The sequence below is a fragment of the Cricetulus griseus genome, chromosome 3 (genome assembly GCF_003668045.3).
Source record: "Cricetulus griseus strain 17A/GY chromosome 3, alternate assembly CriGri-PICRH-1.0, whole genome shotgun sequence".
In the NCBI taxonomy this organism is placed as follows: Eukaryota; Metazoa; Chordata; class Mammalia; order Rodentia; family Cricetidae; genus Cricetulus; species Cricetulus griseus.
In genome coordinates, this window is record NC_048596.1 from 17,266,067 (window position 1) to 17,280,215 (window position 14,149).

The 14,149-nt window shown below is 47.9% G+C and overlaps 1 protein-coding gene across 1 annotated transcript; it reads right to left on the reverse strand.

Moving 5' to 3' along the window:
* Positions 1-984: 984 nt before the first annotated feature.
* Positions 985-13,717, reverse strand: LOC100750890 (stearoyl-CoA desaturase 2). Its single transcript, XM_027407237.2, has 6 exons — positions 13,361-13,717; positions 12,571-12,853; positions 9,901-10,031; positions 7,776-7,981; positions 6,288-6,520; positions 985-4,793 (listed from the first exon to the last, which is right to left on the reverse strand). Exons 1-6 carry the CDS (start codon positions 13,382-13,384, stop codon positions 4,594-4,596), a joined length of 1,077 nt encoding a protein of 358 aa, XP_027263038.1. The 5' UTR covers positions 13,385-13,717; the 3' UTR covers positions 985-4,593.
* Between the last annotated feature and the right edge of the window lie 432 nt (positions 13,718-14,149).

Sequence of the window (14,149 nt, forward strand, 5' to 3'; positions counted from 1 at the left end):
CCAACCTGCCTCCCAGCCCTCCCCTTTATTTCTTCTTCTTCTTCTTCTTTTTTTCCAGACAGGGTTTCTTTGCGGCCTTGGAGGCTGTCATGGACCTCACTCTGTAGACCAGGCTGGTCTGGACCTCACAGATTTGCCTACCTCTGCCTCCCAAGTGCTGGGATTAACGGCGTGCACCACCACCACTCGGCTCCCTTTACTTCTTTAAATTTTGTGGCAGTCTCATTGGGTTGCCTGGCAGGCCTTGAACTTTGAAGTCCTCCTCCCTCACCCTCCAAGCAGCTCAATTATATGCCTGAACTATGGCCTTGTAAGAGTCCTTTAGAATGTCTAAGGTGAACACAGATCAGCTGAGGTGAACTGGTGTACTCTTGGAAACCTGGATGCTGGCTGGAAAGTTCCTCAGGAAAGCCAGCCTTCTGTGTGTTCCCTTTTTTTGTGTTTCCTCTAAGTAGCCTCAGAGGAAGTAAGAGGAAGTAGAAAAGACTAAAGGAAAACAACAAAACAAGGGGAAGCAAATCCCACCTATCCCATCCTGAACCCCTCCCTGGGTGGCTGGGTTCTTCAGGTTACTACAGTACATTAGCATGCTCAGAAGCTACCGGTTCCCTGAAGATGGGACGCTCCCGAGGCAAGAATGAGCTGGTGGAATGCTCAACCTGAGCTGCCAGGGAACATCTGCCCTTCAGGCGATGTTGGTTAGATCCATTTGGCCATGAGATAGACAGAAACCTGGCACTTGTCCAAGCCAAGGTGTCTGTCAGCTGGTGATGTTTTTGATTTACCGCCAACTGACTACTGGTTTCCTGTTGCCGGAACTGAACCTAATTACACCTAAGAAAGGCAGAGCAGGTTACTGGGGTATGACTCAAACCTCGTGACTTCTAAATTCTTTCTCTCTCTCAAAGGTGAAGGACCTGGGTAGGGTGGTGAAGCAGACAGGTCCTGGGAGACCATGTCCCAGTCAAAACACTGTGAGACATATTGCAGTCAGATCCATTTCATTTTATTATGAATAAACACAACCTCAGATGAGTAGAAATACTTCCAGAGTTGGTATTAATGAAAATTATTAGATTACAAATAACTACTGTTGCACATAATAAAGGAAAAATCCCACCCAAGGAAGGAAATGGAGCCCTGCATGTTTTCATAGCAGTGAATATACATTATCTGTCGCATCTGTTCAGTCTCTGAAAAGTCAATGTCATCTGGGGCATAGGCACGTGTCAAGTCCACGGTGGACAGTTACTATAAAAATGTGCAGGACTTAAATATTCCTCGGCTGAGGGTCCCCAAATGTTTTATAAAGAGCATTTGGTCATGCTCAAACCTACCCAATGAGGTAGGCCAGGATTACTATCCCAGTTTCACAGAAGTAATACTGAGTCACATTATTGTTAAGTGACATGTCCAGTGCTATGGTTTTGAGTTTGTCCCACAGTTCATGGGTTGGAAACTTAATTTCCAATGCAACAGTGTTGGCAGCTGGGACCATTAAGAGCTGATTAGGTCGGGAGGGCACTTCCCTCGTTAACATCCTTATCCAAGGAGTGAATTCTTTGTTGTCAAGAGTGGGACTGTTACAAAAACTGAGAGTGGTAGGAGGCCCTGGCCTGCCCCACCCGCATAACATGCCACTGCTTTCTTAACTTTCTACTAACCTATTTCAACTAAAGACGACGCTCAGGATACTAGCAAACCATGAAGAAAAGCTTTCTCTTTAAATGCTACAACCAGCGTTTAATCTTAAAACAAAGAGCAAAACCTACGAATCACAATACGTTCAAATTACTTCCACCATCCATCAGCTACGGGCACTTCATCAAAACAGCCCTAAGGAAAGTCCCCGAAATGAAGCCTCCAGAGGGAATACTGCAAATTGATGTACAGTGAATCCTCCAGCCAGGTCAGCTGACACCCGCCACATTTACAGGCTCTCCGGTTTTAAGGGACCCCATAGAGGAAGCAAGTGCAGGCTCACAAGCAACAGATTAGAGAAGAGGTAAGGCACCCAAGTCAGATTTGAGAGTGTCCACAAGGCAAGGACTGTTAGAAAGTCACTCAATCAGACCTTTGTTTCTTATTAATGTGTCACTTGATTTGAGTTTTAAAATCTTGAAAGTAGTATTGTATTCCTTAGTGAGCTGGTACACCACCCTTATTATCAGATACAAATATCATGGGGTCCTCAGCCACGGCATGGTTCAGATCCATGGGGCAGCTTAGAAGAGAAAGTCGCTTTTGTTATTCGCATATTATTAAGTGGGTACCTGCTAACCAGTGGAACTTAAATGACCCAAAAGGCATTTCCAAGGAATAGGGCCACATAGGGTTCTATTTTAATGAACAGCTAAAGGATAAGGCTGCTCTCATGTGGGCACATAGAGCTCCTGAAGGGTCTATTCAACTAACGCAGGAAGACTGTTCGGTCCAACCACTGGGGCTCAGTGGTATGTATAGCATTTGGTACAGCCAATCTTACAACAGCAAGGATAGATAGGCCAATTAGTTTGCTGAACAAAATCTCTTATCCAAAGCCCATGGCATCTCAGATCTCCTATCTTAGCCAAAGCTTTGCCACAGACTGTGGCTGCGGTCTACGGGATCCCACTGAGGCACTTAAGACCAGGACCTTGGTTCTTGTGTTTCCCATTTAGCCAGCATGTCTCATCCTTCTGCAAGCACCATAGCCTCACCCAGGATACAGATGAGCCCATGGAGCTTTGCTGAACATGAAGGAACACTGAGCATGTTGAGGCTAAAAAATAGGAACTGTGTCTTGTCCTGTCCCCGGGCACACTGGCACAACAGGAGCATTTGTTTTGGAGTGACTCATGAGACAAAGAGCCTCTCTGAGTTATGGATGTTTCTAGAAAGTTTGCCAAACCTTTTCTTTACTATTTCCAGACTGTCAGAAGCCTGGGGGACAGAGGTGGAGGATCTGAAGGCTACAGGAAAGGGACAGCCAGCTCGACTTACTACTGATGTAGCATTGTATCTCTGCACAAGGAAGCTGCTGGGACTGCACATTTAGTGCCTGTAAACACACAGGACATTTCTGCCTAGAGCAAAACTAAATGTCAAAGAGAAAAAAAAAAAAAAAACACCAAAAAAACAAAAATAAACAACCATACCACAAAAATGTGTAGAAAAAAGAAGCAGCCATGGTAGAGCTAAGAGATTTCAGGGCATGCATCCTAGGCAGAGTCCTCCAGGTAGGCTGGATGGTCAAAGAGCCAATGAGCCATGAGTCAGTACTGTAGGGGAAGCCTTACGATAAAGAATGAAGAGCTAATATCTAACCTGTTTCACTAGAGCACCCCAAAACTCTGAAGTCCCCTGGCAGTATGTTCCCAGCAGCTTTTCCTTTGGAAAGCTATTAGGAGCTGCCTACAGTGTCTTCCAACTTTTCCACCTGCTGCCCAACAGTGGGAGGAACAGACCATGCGTTCAGCGTCTCTTTTCAGAGGGTAGCACTCAAGTGAGTATTTGCAGGATCCAGGACAGACTTTATGCCTCTTCAGTTTTAACTGGGGCTTAAGTTCAATTCTTCAAATACTTCCATTGTTGGCTGTATGGAAACACCACAGCCATCCTTAATTTACGGGGGCAACCAGATGGAAGAGCAGGAGTTAAGAGTTGGGTGTGCAATCCACAGAATGCTCAAAACTATGAGTGACTGTCCTCATCAATTGCAAACATGCCTCACCCAAAGACTTCTTGCAAGATGTCCTTGCAATCTACTTATTTATTTACTTGAGACAAAGTCTCACTGTCTAGCCCTGGCTGACCTGGAACTCAGAGATCCACCTGCCTCTGCCGCTCAAATGCTGTGATTTAAGCCGTGTGCCACCCACCACACCTGACCCTTCTTATTAAAGGAAATGAAATCTCTTTTCAGTAGAGACCACTTTCCCCACAGTTTTTTACTTTTTAAAAAAATCTTCAGCCTAAACTACACCGAGATACTGACATGTGTTACTGTACTCTAGTGTCACCAAGTTCTGTAGCTGTCACCTACTCAGAATTAGGAGAGGAGGCACGCTTTGTGGAAAGGCTCTGGTGCCTCTGCGAGACAAGAGCTGAGCCTGATCACAAGAGAGTCCCCTCTCCCACATCTCTGATGAATCACAGCCTGCATGTTGAATTTGGCCCCGCAAGATTTACTTTCCATTCCATCTGGCAAAACCTGGGCTAAAAATAACAGGAAAAATCTCTAAATGTTTTCTTGCATCTCTAACTCAGAATAGCTAAGAGTTGGGGGTAGGGCACAAACCTTTACTTTTAGACCCTTAGAAAGTTGGTATGCTGATCTATGGCGGAGCAGCTGCTGGCTTGGGAGGCAATGAGAGATGAGGTCAAGAGGGACAAAGCAAAGAAAAAGACAACAGGAAAAGAGAAGGTAAGATCAGCTTAGCATCGAAAGGGAAGAGCTGTTGACTTCCAATACATGTCCATTTAACAATACTGTACCAGAATGGGTTAACGTCATCATTTTAGCATCTGGGTAGCAATACTCAGTAGTTAATTAACAGAACATTAAGCCTCTGCCAAGCTGGCTTTTGGAACAGAAACTGGAAGACCCCAAACTCAGCCACTCTTGCAGCTCCCATCTCCAGTTCTTTTAATCCTGGCCAAGACAGCAGCCTTAGACACTCTCTTCCGGTCATAAGCCAGGCCCAGGGCAGCCATGCAGTCGATGAAGAACGTGGTGAAGTTGATGTGCCAGCGGTACTCACTGGCCGAGTAGTCATAGGGGAAGGCGTGGTGGTAGTTGTGGAAGCCCTCGCCTGGAAACAAGCAAGGAGAGCAGTTAGGGGGCTCCGTGATTGCTGCCGCCTCCGCCTCTTTGCACACCTCTTACCGAGTGGGTTCCTTAAACACTGGAGAATCAGACTGTAGGTGAGTGAATGAATAACTTAAGTATTTTTACTTTACAAACAGACACCCTCAAAGGCATCATAGTTCTATTGATATTATGGGATCTATATATCTTATGCAAATTACTCCATTTCTATGAGGATCTTAGCACTGTAGAGAATGGTTCATTCAAACATGAATTAAAGAACACAAGCAATGGCTGGCCCCTGAAAAGAGGGATACACATAAGTTATAAGAAGGAAAATATTTTATTTTTAATATTTGCATGTATATATACACATGCATACACGTGGAGGTCAGAGGACAATTTGCACTCCTTCCACGATGTGGGTCCCAGGGTTCAAACTCAGGCTGGTCAGGCAAGTGCCTTTACCTGCTGAACCATCATGCCAACCCAGAAAAGACACTTTTAATAATATCCAACACAGGCTGGAGAGATGGCTCAGCGGTTAAGAGAACTGGCTATTCTTCCAGAGGTCCTGAGTTCAATTCCCAGCAACCACATGGTGGTTCACAACCATCACTAATGAGATCCAGTGCCCTTTTTTGGCCTGCAGGGAAACATGCAGACAGAACACTCCATACAAAATAAATTAATTAAAAAAATAATATTCAACACAGCCTAAGTTAATGAGTTTTATACAGAGATGAGCCACCAATCTGAACAGTGTCATTGGATGACCAACACCTCTTACCATTAAAGAAAAGAAGCCATGGCCCGGCATAGGGAAAATTAACTCAGGGCTTTTGTCAAACTCTCTTCTTAGAAAGGACAGGAAAGATGTGGGCACTGGTAGCAGAGGCCATGCTGGGACTGACAACTGAGACCAGGTTTACAGGTTGAATTGACTACAATTTAAGCTGTGGGGAGGGGAGCTCTAGCACAAAATAGGAGACAATAGAAAAACAAAGGACAAGAGAGAAGAGGATGGGAGGGAGGGAGAAGGCCCGTGAGCTAATGGCCACCACACAGGCATCACTAATGGATAAGCCACGTCCAAGTATACTATAGAGATAGAAGTGTTATCCATGTCACATACTTGAAATGTACTGCACTACACTGTAATCATTCTGCCTTTTATACAGCATGGCTAAATAAAAACATGAGACTTACATTCATGGAGATGACCCTACTTTTCTATTTATGGTCCCCTGCCCTGAACGAGACTGCAGACCCACCAAAAGTAACTAAGAAATGAGAAAAACTCAAAGGAGCCCATTATAGGCAGATTTTCACTCTTTTCGGAGATGTCATGGCCTCTCAAAAGGCTTCCTCAATAAAATTACCCCCAGTGTTATAGTGGAAAATATAAAAAACTCAGATCATTCTGACTTGTCTGACTCCTAGCCAAGCATCTCCAGCAGCAAGTCACCAGATATGGTCATGATGGGGACCTACTCACCTACAGCTCCCATTGAAACCAGGATATTCTCCCGAGAGCTAATGTTCTTGTCGTAGGGGCGATATCCATAGAGGTGGGCGGCGCTGTTCACCAGCCAGGTGGCATTGAGCACCACAGCATATCGCAAGAAGGTGCTAACACACAAGCTGTTCAGGAAAGTTTCACCCCAGCAATACCAGGGCACCAGCGTGGGCAGGATGAAACACATCAATAGGAGACCGGGCTTGTAGTACCTACGTGGAGAGATTGCACACTGAGTACCGAGAGGACTCTCTCACTCTCCTGTGGACTGTCCAGTCCTGGCAGGCAGGGCTTTTTGCCCCTCTACCATGAGAAAGGAGTAGCAGGAACCAGCCCCCAACCCCACAAAAAAAAAAAAAAAAAAAAAAAAACCAACGTGGTGCAAAATTTGAGAGCAAGTGCCGTTATCTCACCGTTTAGATGGGGCAATATGGATGCAATAAATGGCTCTAGTATCACAGTTGCTTCCCAGGCTGCTGTCCTGACTTTGTGTTTTGTTATCTGACCACTGGAGCCTGAGGTGCAGTAGGTGTGGCATGTGGCCTCTATTCCCTGCTACCAGCCAGCGTTCTTAGCTCTGCTGGCCCACCCCAAAACACTGAGTGTCCCAGATCAACTGTGGGCCTCTCCCTCATGCAGACCAGAAACTCCAAGGGAACTGACCCCTGTGTCCTTTAGTAACCGTGTCTTCCACTTTTATGTCCTGGAAAATTCCCCGCATCAAACTCCTTCCCATCAACTTTGACCTCTGCTTCCTTGGCTTCGGTCTCTCCTACCATCCAACTTTGTACCCCTCCCATGGGTGAGCAACAGCTCCTAGCGGACCCTTTAGTAATTCTGTTGCTAACTTAACTACTCATGTAGGGCCGCCTCTACAGGAAGGGCATCAGCAGTGTGTCTTAACTGCTCTTATCTCTCACACCGAGTATTTCAAGCAAAGGGCTTCATTCCTGTAACATTCTTAAGGCTTTAGCTCACTGCATTCTGCCTATAAAGTCCACCTCTGAAACACTTGTGATATCTCCATGCAACTATGGATTCAACACCACTTCTCCTAGGCCCTTCCCTGAGCAATCTCCCTGCTCTTTGTATCTATCTGTCCGGTATAAACCTACCCTGGCTTGCATGCTTATTATCAGGCTACTCAGCTTTTCTCTCTGTTCCCAACTAGACTACCTACTTCTTCAAGATAAGGTATCCGTTACACTCAGTTCTCTCTCTTTTTTTTTTTCTAGGCCAATAAACAGGGCTTTTGTTCTGTTTTGCATTTAATTGGCTCCAATCAGATAACACATACAAACAAAGAAAAATTAGTTTACCTCTGTGGCTCATAGGAAATTAAAAATAGGTTTAAAAATGATCTGGACATGTAGACCCAGTAAGTCACAGCTTTAATTTTACAATTCTTAAGAAAAAAGGGCAGAAAGTGTAAACCTCACATTCCCAGGGCCACCCCTCTTCACTCACCTCCTCTGGAACATGACCAGCTTCTCGGCTTTTAGGTCAGACATGTCCAGTTTTCCACCCTTCTCTTTGACAGCTGGGTGTTTGCGCACAAGCAGCCAGCCCACGTGAGAGAAGAAAAAGCCACGGCGGGAATTGTGAGGGTCAGCGTGTGTTTCTGAGAACTTGTGGTGGGCACGGTGGTCTCGGGCCCATTCATACACGTCATTCTGGAGGGACAGGAAAGAGGACCCCAGTATTAAAAGAAGCTCTCCTGGGGGAATGCAAGGGTCTAGGTGTCTACCAGGGCCTGGAACTCTCAGTCCAACTTAAGAGTCCCAGGACTCTGGCTCAAGAATGCACAGGGTGAAGCTGAGAGGCTCTCCTGTTTCACACTTGCCTTGCCTTAGAAGTACATACAGAAAAGCAACTTAAAGACCCAGAGCATAGGAATAGCATGGTCACTTCCTGAGGCTGTACGGAAGGAGAGAGCAGGAAGTCACAGCAGGAAACACACATGTTTCATTAGCAAGTAAGATGGTGGGTTTTCTAAAAAGCTAATTTTGTGTGTGTGTGTTTTGTGTGTGTGTGTGTGTGTGTGTGTGGTGTGTGTGTGTGGTGTGTGTGTGTGTGCGTGTGTGTGTGTGTGTGTGTGGTATGTGTGTGTGGTGTGTGTGGTGTGTGTGTGTGTGTGTGTGTGTGTGTGTGTGGTGTGTGTGTGTGTGTGTGTGTGTGTGTGTGTGTGTGTGTGGTGTGTGTGTGTGTGGTGTGTATGTGTGTGTGTGGTGTGTGTGTGTGTGTGTGGTGTGTGTGTGTGTGTGTGTGTGTGTGTGTGTGTGTGTGTGTGTGTGTGTGTGTGGTGTGTGTGTGTGTGTGTGTGGTGTGTGAGTGTATGAGTGTGTGGTGTGTGTGTGTGTGTGTGTGTGGTGTGTGTGGTGTGTATGTGGTGTGTGTGTGAGTGTATGAGTGTGTGGTGTGTGTGTGTGTGTGTGCGTATAGGTGCCACAGCACCTGTGTGGTCAGAGGACAAGTTTCAGTTCTCTCTTCCACATAGCAGGCTCTCGGGATTCAAGCCCAGGTTCTCAGGCCTGACAGAAAGTACCTTTCTTTACCCACTGAGTCATCTTGCTTATCCCAGAGCAGCTTTTCAAACAGTGACTATGGGACTATGGGTGCATGTGGACTGTCTTATCTTCTGGCTTAGAGTATGAGGCAAGTGGCCTTGGGTCCTGGGGTGCAAATCAGCAGAAACTGGCCAGGAATGCATCCAAGGCCAGCATTAACGCATGAGCATGGCGCGTTTCCAAAGGAGTTCTGGACTTGTCTGGGTCCTGCCATATCTTCAGAAGTCTATCAGTGTCTCTTCCTTCCCTTTGTCACAAGAATCTTTTAAAGATAAAGTTGCTAGGCCAGAGACAATTAGGCATAACTGGTAAGCACCTCAAATCTTAACCAGAGGGGACTAATTGGGTTTCCTAGTTTCCTCTTGCTGTAAAATTAAACTCCCCACTGGCTATGCTGTGTCCTGAAAGCTTAGTACCCCCAAGAGTCCCCCCCCCAGTTCTCTAATTCTCCATCCTTGCTCTGCTAAAGCTTGTTGTTTGAACAATCTTCAAGATGTTTTACTGCCCACCATAGCCTCAGGCAGCACTGCAGTGTTGACAGAGCCCATCTCTGGGCATCCCCTCATCTGTCAAGAGGCAGTAACTACAGGATCTGCTACCTCCGAGGGCTGGGAAGACTTAGTCTAGTTACATGATTAGTATCTGTTGTAAAACAACAGAGTTCCAGGGTCTAGGACACATCCCCTTCTGCTCCACTGTGGTGTAGTCTCAGACAGTCACCTTAATGTGTGAGTGAACGGTTCACTTGTGATCTAGGAAATCAGGGTCAGTACTGGCTCTTGTGCCCCATCCTTAATACTGAAGACCCACAACAGCCATGCCATGTGACACGACAGGCCCTTGAGATGAAAAGTGACTAGAACTTGGGGACCCTTTATTTCCCTTCCCAGGGACTATGGTGTAGGGACCTCAGCACTGCGTCTGCAGTCTAGGTGACCATAGGCGACTAGAAAGGGCATCGGCTATCCTAAGATCCCTGACTGCCAGCCATGGGGTGGAGACAGCTAACAGCACCAGCTTCTCACCTGGAAAGCCATGGTGTTGGCAATGATGAGGAAGAGACGCAGGGGCAGCCGAGCCTTGTAAGTTCGGTGGCTCCACAGGCGGTGAGCCCCAGCTGTGATGCCCAAGGCACTGATGACATAGTACAAATATGCTGTGGGACAAGAAAACTGGGGTTATTACCAAGAAGCCAGTTCCGTAAGGGAAGTATGCCAAAGACAGTTTCCTAGTACCAGTCAGCCTCTCGTTTAGCCTTTGGGTAAAGGTCTGGTTTTCCCTGAAGCCCTGGGATGTCTTAGTCTGTGAAACCTTAGAGATGTTACCACTTTGTGCCACTGGTTGTCACAAGTCTATAAGAGCATCCAGGACCTATCTTCTTTGACCTCTAGCTGTCCTCTAAGATGTTCTGGTCAGGAAACTGCATTTCTCAGCCTAGAACCCACAGCCAAAGGCATTTTTGAAGCAGCAGCCAGAGCAGTCTGGACAATGGCTAGTTGGAGAAAACAAGTGGTAACACCGAATAGCGAACTATACACATGAGGCTTTTACCAGGGACACAAAACCATTTCAACACTGTAGCAGTATAAGGGATAGTCTGACTTGCAGAGTGGCTCAAACTCTACCAAGGATAGTAAGAGTCTCATATTGGCCACATACCTTGAACAAGGTGGGTGCTATTAGTACCGTACATTACTATTGAAGATATAGATCCTGGATGAAAAGGGTGTTTGTCTACTACTGTTTGAAGGCAGGTCTTCTGTCCCCATCCCTTCTTTCAGTTCTACTCTCCAGCCCCCAAGATCTGTGTGCCCAGTTCTCTTGTCTCTCCTTGGCCACTAACTGGGAAAGAGGAGAGCAGTTCACCCATATGCCCCCTCCATTAGCAGAACTAGGAAACAGGGGCTGGGGCCTTGGTGGAAAAGGCTAACACTGATTCCCTTCCAAGGAATGTCAAGAAACAAAGGACCTTCAGAGGCTACAGAACTTGGTTGCCATTGGAGACACCACACATTGTACAAACTGCTCTGTGCCTTTCGGCAGACAGATAATAAGTTTCCTAAGAACTCTCTCTTCTCCTTCGCCCCTTCCTGTCCCTCCTACACGATCCCAGGGGAGCAACAGACAGCATACTAAGAGAAATTCTGGCCGTGGGATGAAAGACCGTACCTATGTCTGTGATGGTACTAAGATAACCAGAGCCCTGTATCACAGGGGTGGGTGTGGGTGTGGGTGTGTGTGTTGGGCAAAGCAGAGGCCTTATCAGAGCACCAAGGGAACATCTGCACTTCTTTCATGCTGCCAATGACCCAGGCAAATTGGATCCAAAAGCCCAGACAATGTTTTTAGGGGGATGACAGTGGAGGGTGGACCTCAGGACACATGGAGCCCACACAAGAACCCAGGCAATCTTAAGCCTCTTCAGTTCACCTCTCAGTCTAGCACACAGGAGACTAAGACCCCCTTCCCTGTCTCCCAGAGAAAAGTGTCCCCAGTAGTGGGTATATAACATCTCATAGCTTTAAATTCAGAAACGGGTTGGGGGAACCTTGTCCATTAGGGCTCTCACAGTGTTGTCAAAGATGTCTATTCAGCTCTGGCAGGACACACAGCTAATCTAAAGAAGTTTCCCTTCCTACTCTTGACAAAGGTGTGTTGTCAAGATTATGAGTTGAATATTTGGAACCTGGAAAACTCTCGAGGACTATGTCTCAACACTTGTAAGACCTAGGAGGACCGAGGTAGAGGCAGTTAACACTTAAGACAACCAGCCCTTCTATACATACACTGTCCTCCAAGAGAGCTGCTGTTGGTACCTATACTCAGAATCTCTCCAGAAAACCTCCCACTGTGTTGAAGAACCCCTTGCTCATGGCTCCTCCCTTCCTGGTTCAGGGTTCAGAGGTGAAACCACCTGCAAAGAATGTGTGTATCCAGGGGGCAGCATGGCCACCAACCTGTACCTATGGACCCCTGTGGAGCTGAGTTAGTGGCACACTCACAATCACAACCATCTGAAGGTTGGAGCTGATCAAGCCTCTACTGCCTGCCTGCCAAAGAGGCGTGTGTTAGGTGTGGTGTTTGCTGGGGGAGGGTCCACAGCATGACGTGGGCACCGCTGATGAGCAGCAGCAGGCAGAATAGAAGGTGAAACACTAGTCTAAAAATGGTCTGTTCACTGGCTTCTGCCAAACCCTGGGGCCATACACCTGTGCAGCTGTTTAAACAGGATCCTGCTTTCCCTTCCTCCAGGTCAAACCAGCTTGCTCTGGCTGGCCAGGCAGAGAGGTCCAAACGGTTGTGTTTATAACCCCCTTGGTTCTCTCCTCCTAAATAGTATCCCCTGTCTCTGTCCCCCTCACCGGGCTCAACAGGTTGCCGCCCATGAGGCCCGGTGCTCTAATTCTTGGTTCCAAAGTCCTTTAGGCAGGGCCTGCTTCTTTTGTGGCAGCAGGGCTGGGACAGGTGCCATCAAGTGACTCATACAGAAAACCCTGTTCAGTGGCCTCAGCTTCAATGTTAAGAGACTCTTAAAATTCAAGTTCCCCCATGCTAATCCCACTAGGCTCTTTTCCCAGCCCATTTGCTCCATCGGGAACCAAAAAGAAAGGGCTGCTGCCTTGGGTCAGAAGTCACCCTTTTTAAGAGCAAGGAGAAACCCGAAGTGCTGGCCCAAGACGAGGGGAGCTGCTCACCAAAGAGGCAGGTGTAGAGCCTGCAGGACGGAACCAGTGTGATCCCATACAGGGCCCCCAAGTGCAGCAGGGCCATGAGGATGATGTTTCTCCAGACGTACTCCAGCTTGGGCGGGGGCCCCTCCTCATCCTGGTAGCTGGGGTCATATAAGTCATCTTTTAATTCAGGGCGAACATCTGCTCCCCAGTGGTGAGGATTCTTTTCTAACTTCTCTCCTCCATTCTGCTGTCCCCCAGAGGGAGGCGCTGTGATTGTGGTGGTGGTTGAGTAAGAGCCAGAGATCTGCCAGGAGAGGGAGTGGAGAATTAGGACTGCAGACGCGTGGGGGCAGCAAGGGGTACTTCCCTCTACTGTAACTGCGGGAAGGATGCAATACCGGCCATACCCCAGCGTCAAGGTTGCATGACGGCGGAGTGCACCTCGAAATGGAACAAGGGGAAGGTCCCCGAATGCGTAGACTGGCAGGAATAAGCCTTATGTTGAAGGGGCAGGAGAGAGGTTTTATTAGCAGCACCCTCAGCAACCCACAAAGGAAATCGAAGAGGGCCAGGTTTCACTTGAAAGACTAAGAAACACAAGTTGGGGGAAATGAACTGCCCGGAGTAAAAAATCGTGTTATCACCCAGTAAAGAAGCAACCATTCAAGCAAGGTAGAGAAACTCGAAAATGATGGCTAAATGCTCCCAGCTGCTCTGAACTCCCTCCACCCCCCCCCAACCAGCCACCCACCTAGAAGTCCAATCTGCACCCGCCAGCCTCAAAGAGAGGGGTCATTTGAGGGGAGCTCACCTCTTGCAGTATGTGGGCCGGCATCTTGGCGTTGGGCGCTGGGGTCACGCTCCCAGGGATGAGAATGTGCAGCGAGCTTCAGACCTCGGGACTGAGGGTGCTATGACCAAGTTTCTGCAGCCCACTGGTGCAGAAACCCTGAGCTCCCTGTGCAAGCCCTGGGCCAGAGCTGGCAGTGAGGTAATCGTGTCCTATATTTCCTTAGGTTCGTTTTATTGATCAATGACCAGATACAAAATCAAAAGCTGGCTGGCCAAGGCAGCCGCGGGCGGAGATAAGGATAGGAAACGAGAGGACGCCAAAATCGCAGCTTGCAGCCACCAGTGTCCAGGAGTCAGAATACTGCAGACACCAACACCGCATTGTCCCATCCCCAGTCAGGAGGAGGGGGGATGCTAATGAGGCTTTCGTAAACTCTGGCTAGTCATTGGCCGACGGGAATTTGGTACCACCTCGTCCTGCTGCTCTCATTGGCTCTGCACAATCTGCTGTTCCCTCTGCCTCCAACTCCTCCTCCCCTCCTCCCTTCTTTTTCTGCCTCTAGGCTTCTCACCCATCCCCCGCTGGTCCTCCACCCAGCCCCCACCCCGCCACGGGGGCGCTTCGGCGCTCTCTCTGGGAGAGAAGACCCAATCCAGCAGTGGGGGTTGGCTTCCAGGCCAGGAAGACCCGGCGAGGTACATAGAGGTTGCACAGTTGGGGAAGCCACGATAGCGACGACCACTCATAACTCCATCGGATCTTGGCATTTCCAGAGGCGCGTGGGAGGGGAAATGGCTACCACCAACA

What these genes read in the sequence shown, in the direction of transcription:
- LOC100750890 (XM_027407237.2), bottom strand. Translation starts at nt 13,384, where the DNA reads ATGCCGGCCCACATACTGCAAGAG. An exon ending in CGGCCCACATACTGCAAGAG is followed by an intron (nt 12,854 to 13,360) that starts GTGAGCTCCCCT and finishes CTCTCCTGGCAG; the next exon opens with ATCTCTGGCTCTTACTCAAC. An exon ending in GCTCTACACCTGCCTCTTTG is followed by an intron (nt 10,032 to 12,570) that starts GTGAGCAGCTCC and finishes CTTGTCCCACAG; the next exon opens with CATATTTGTACTATGTCATC.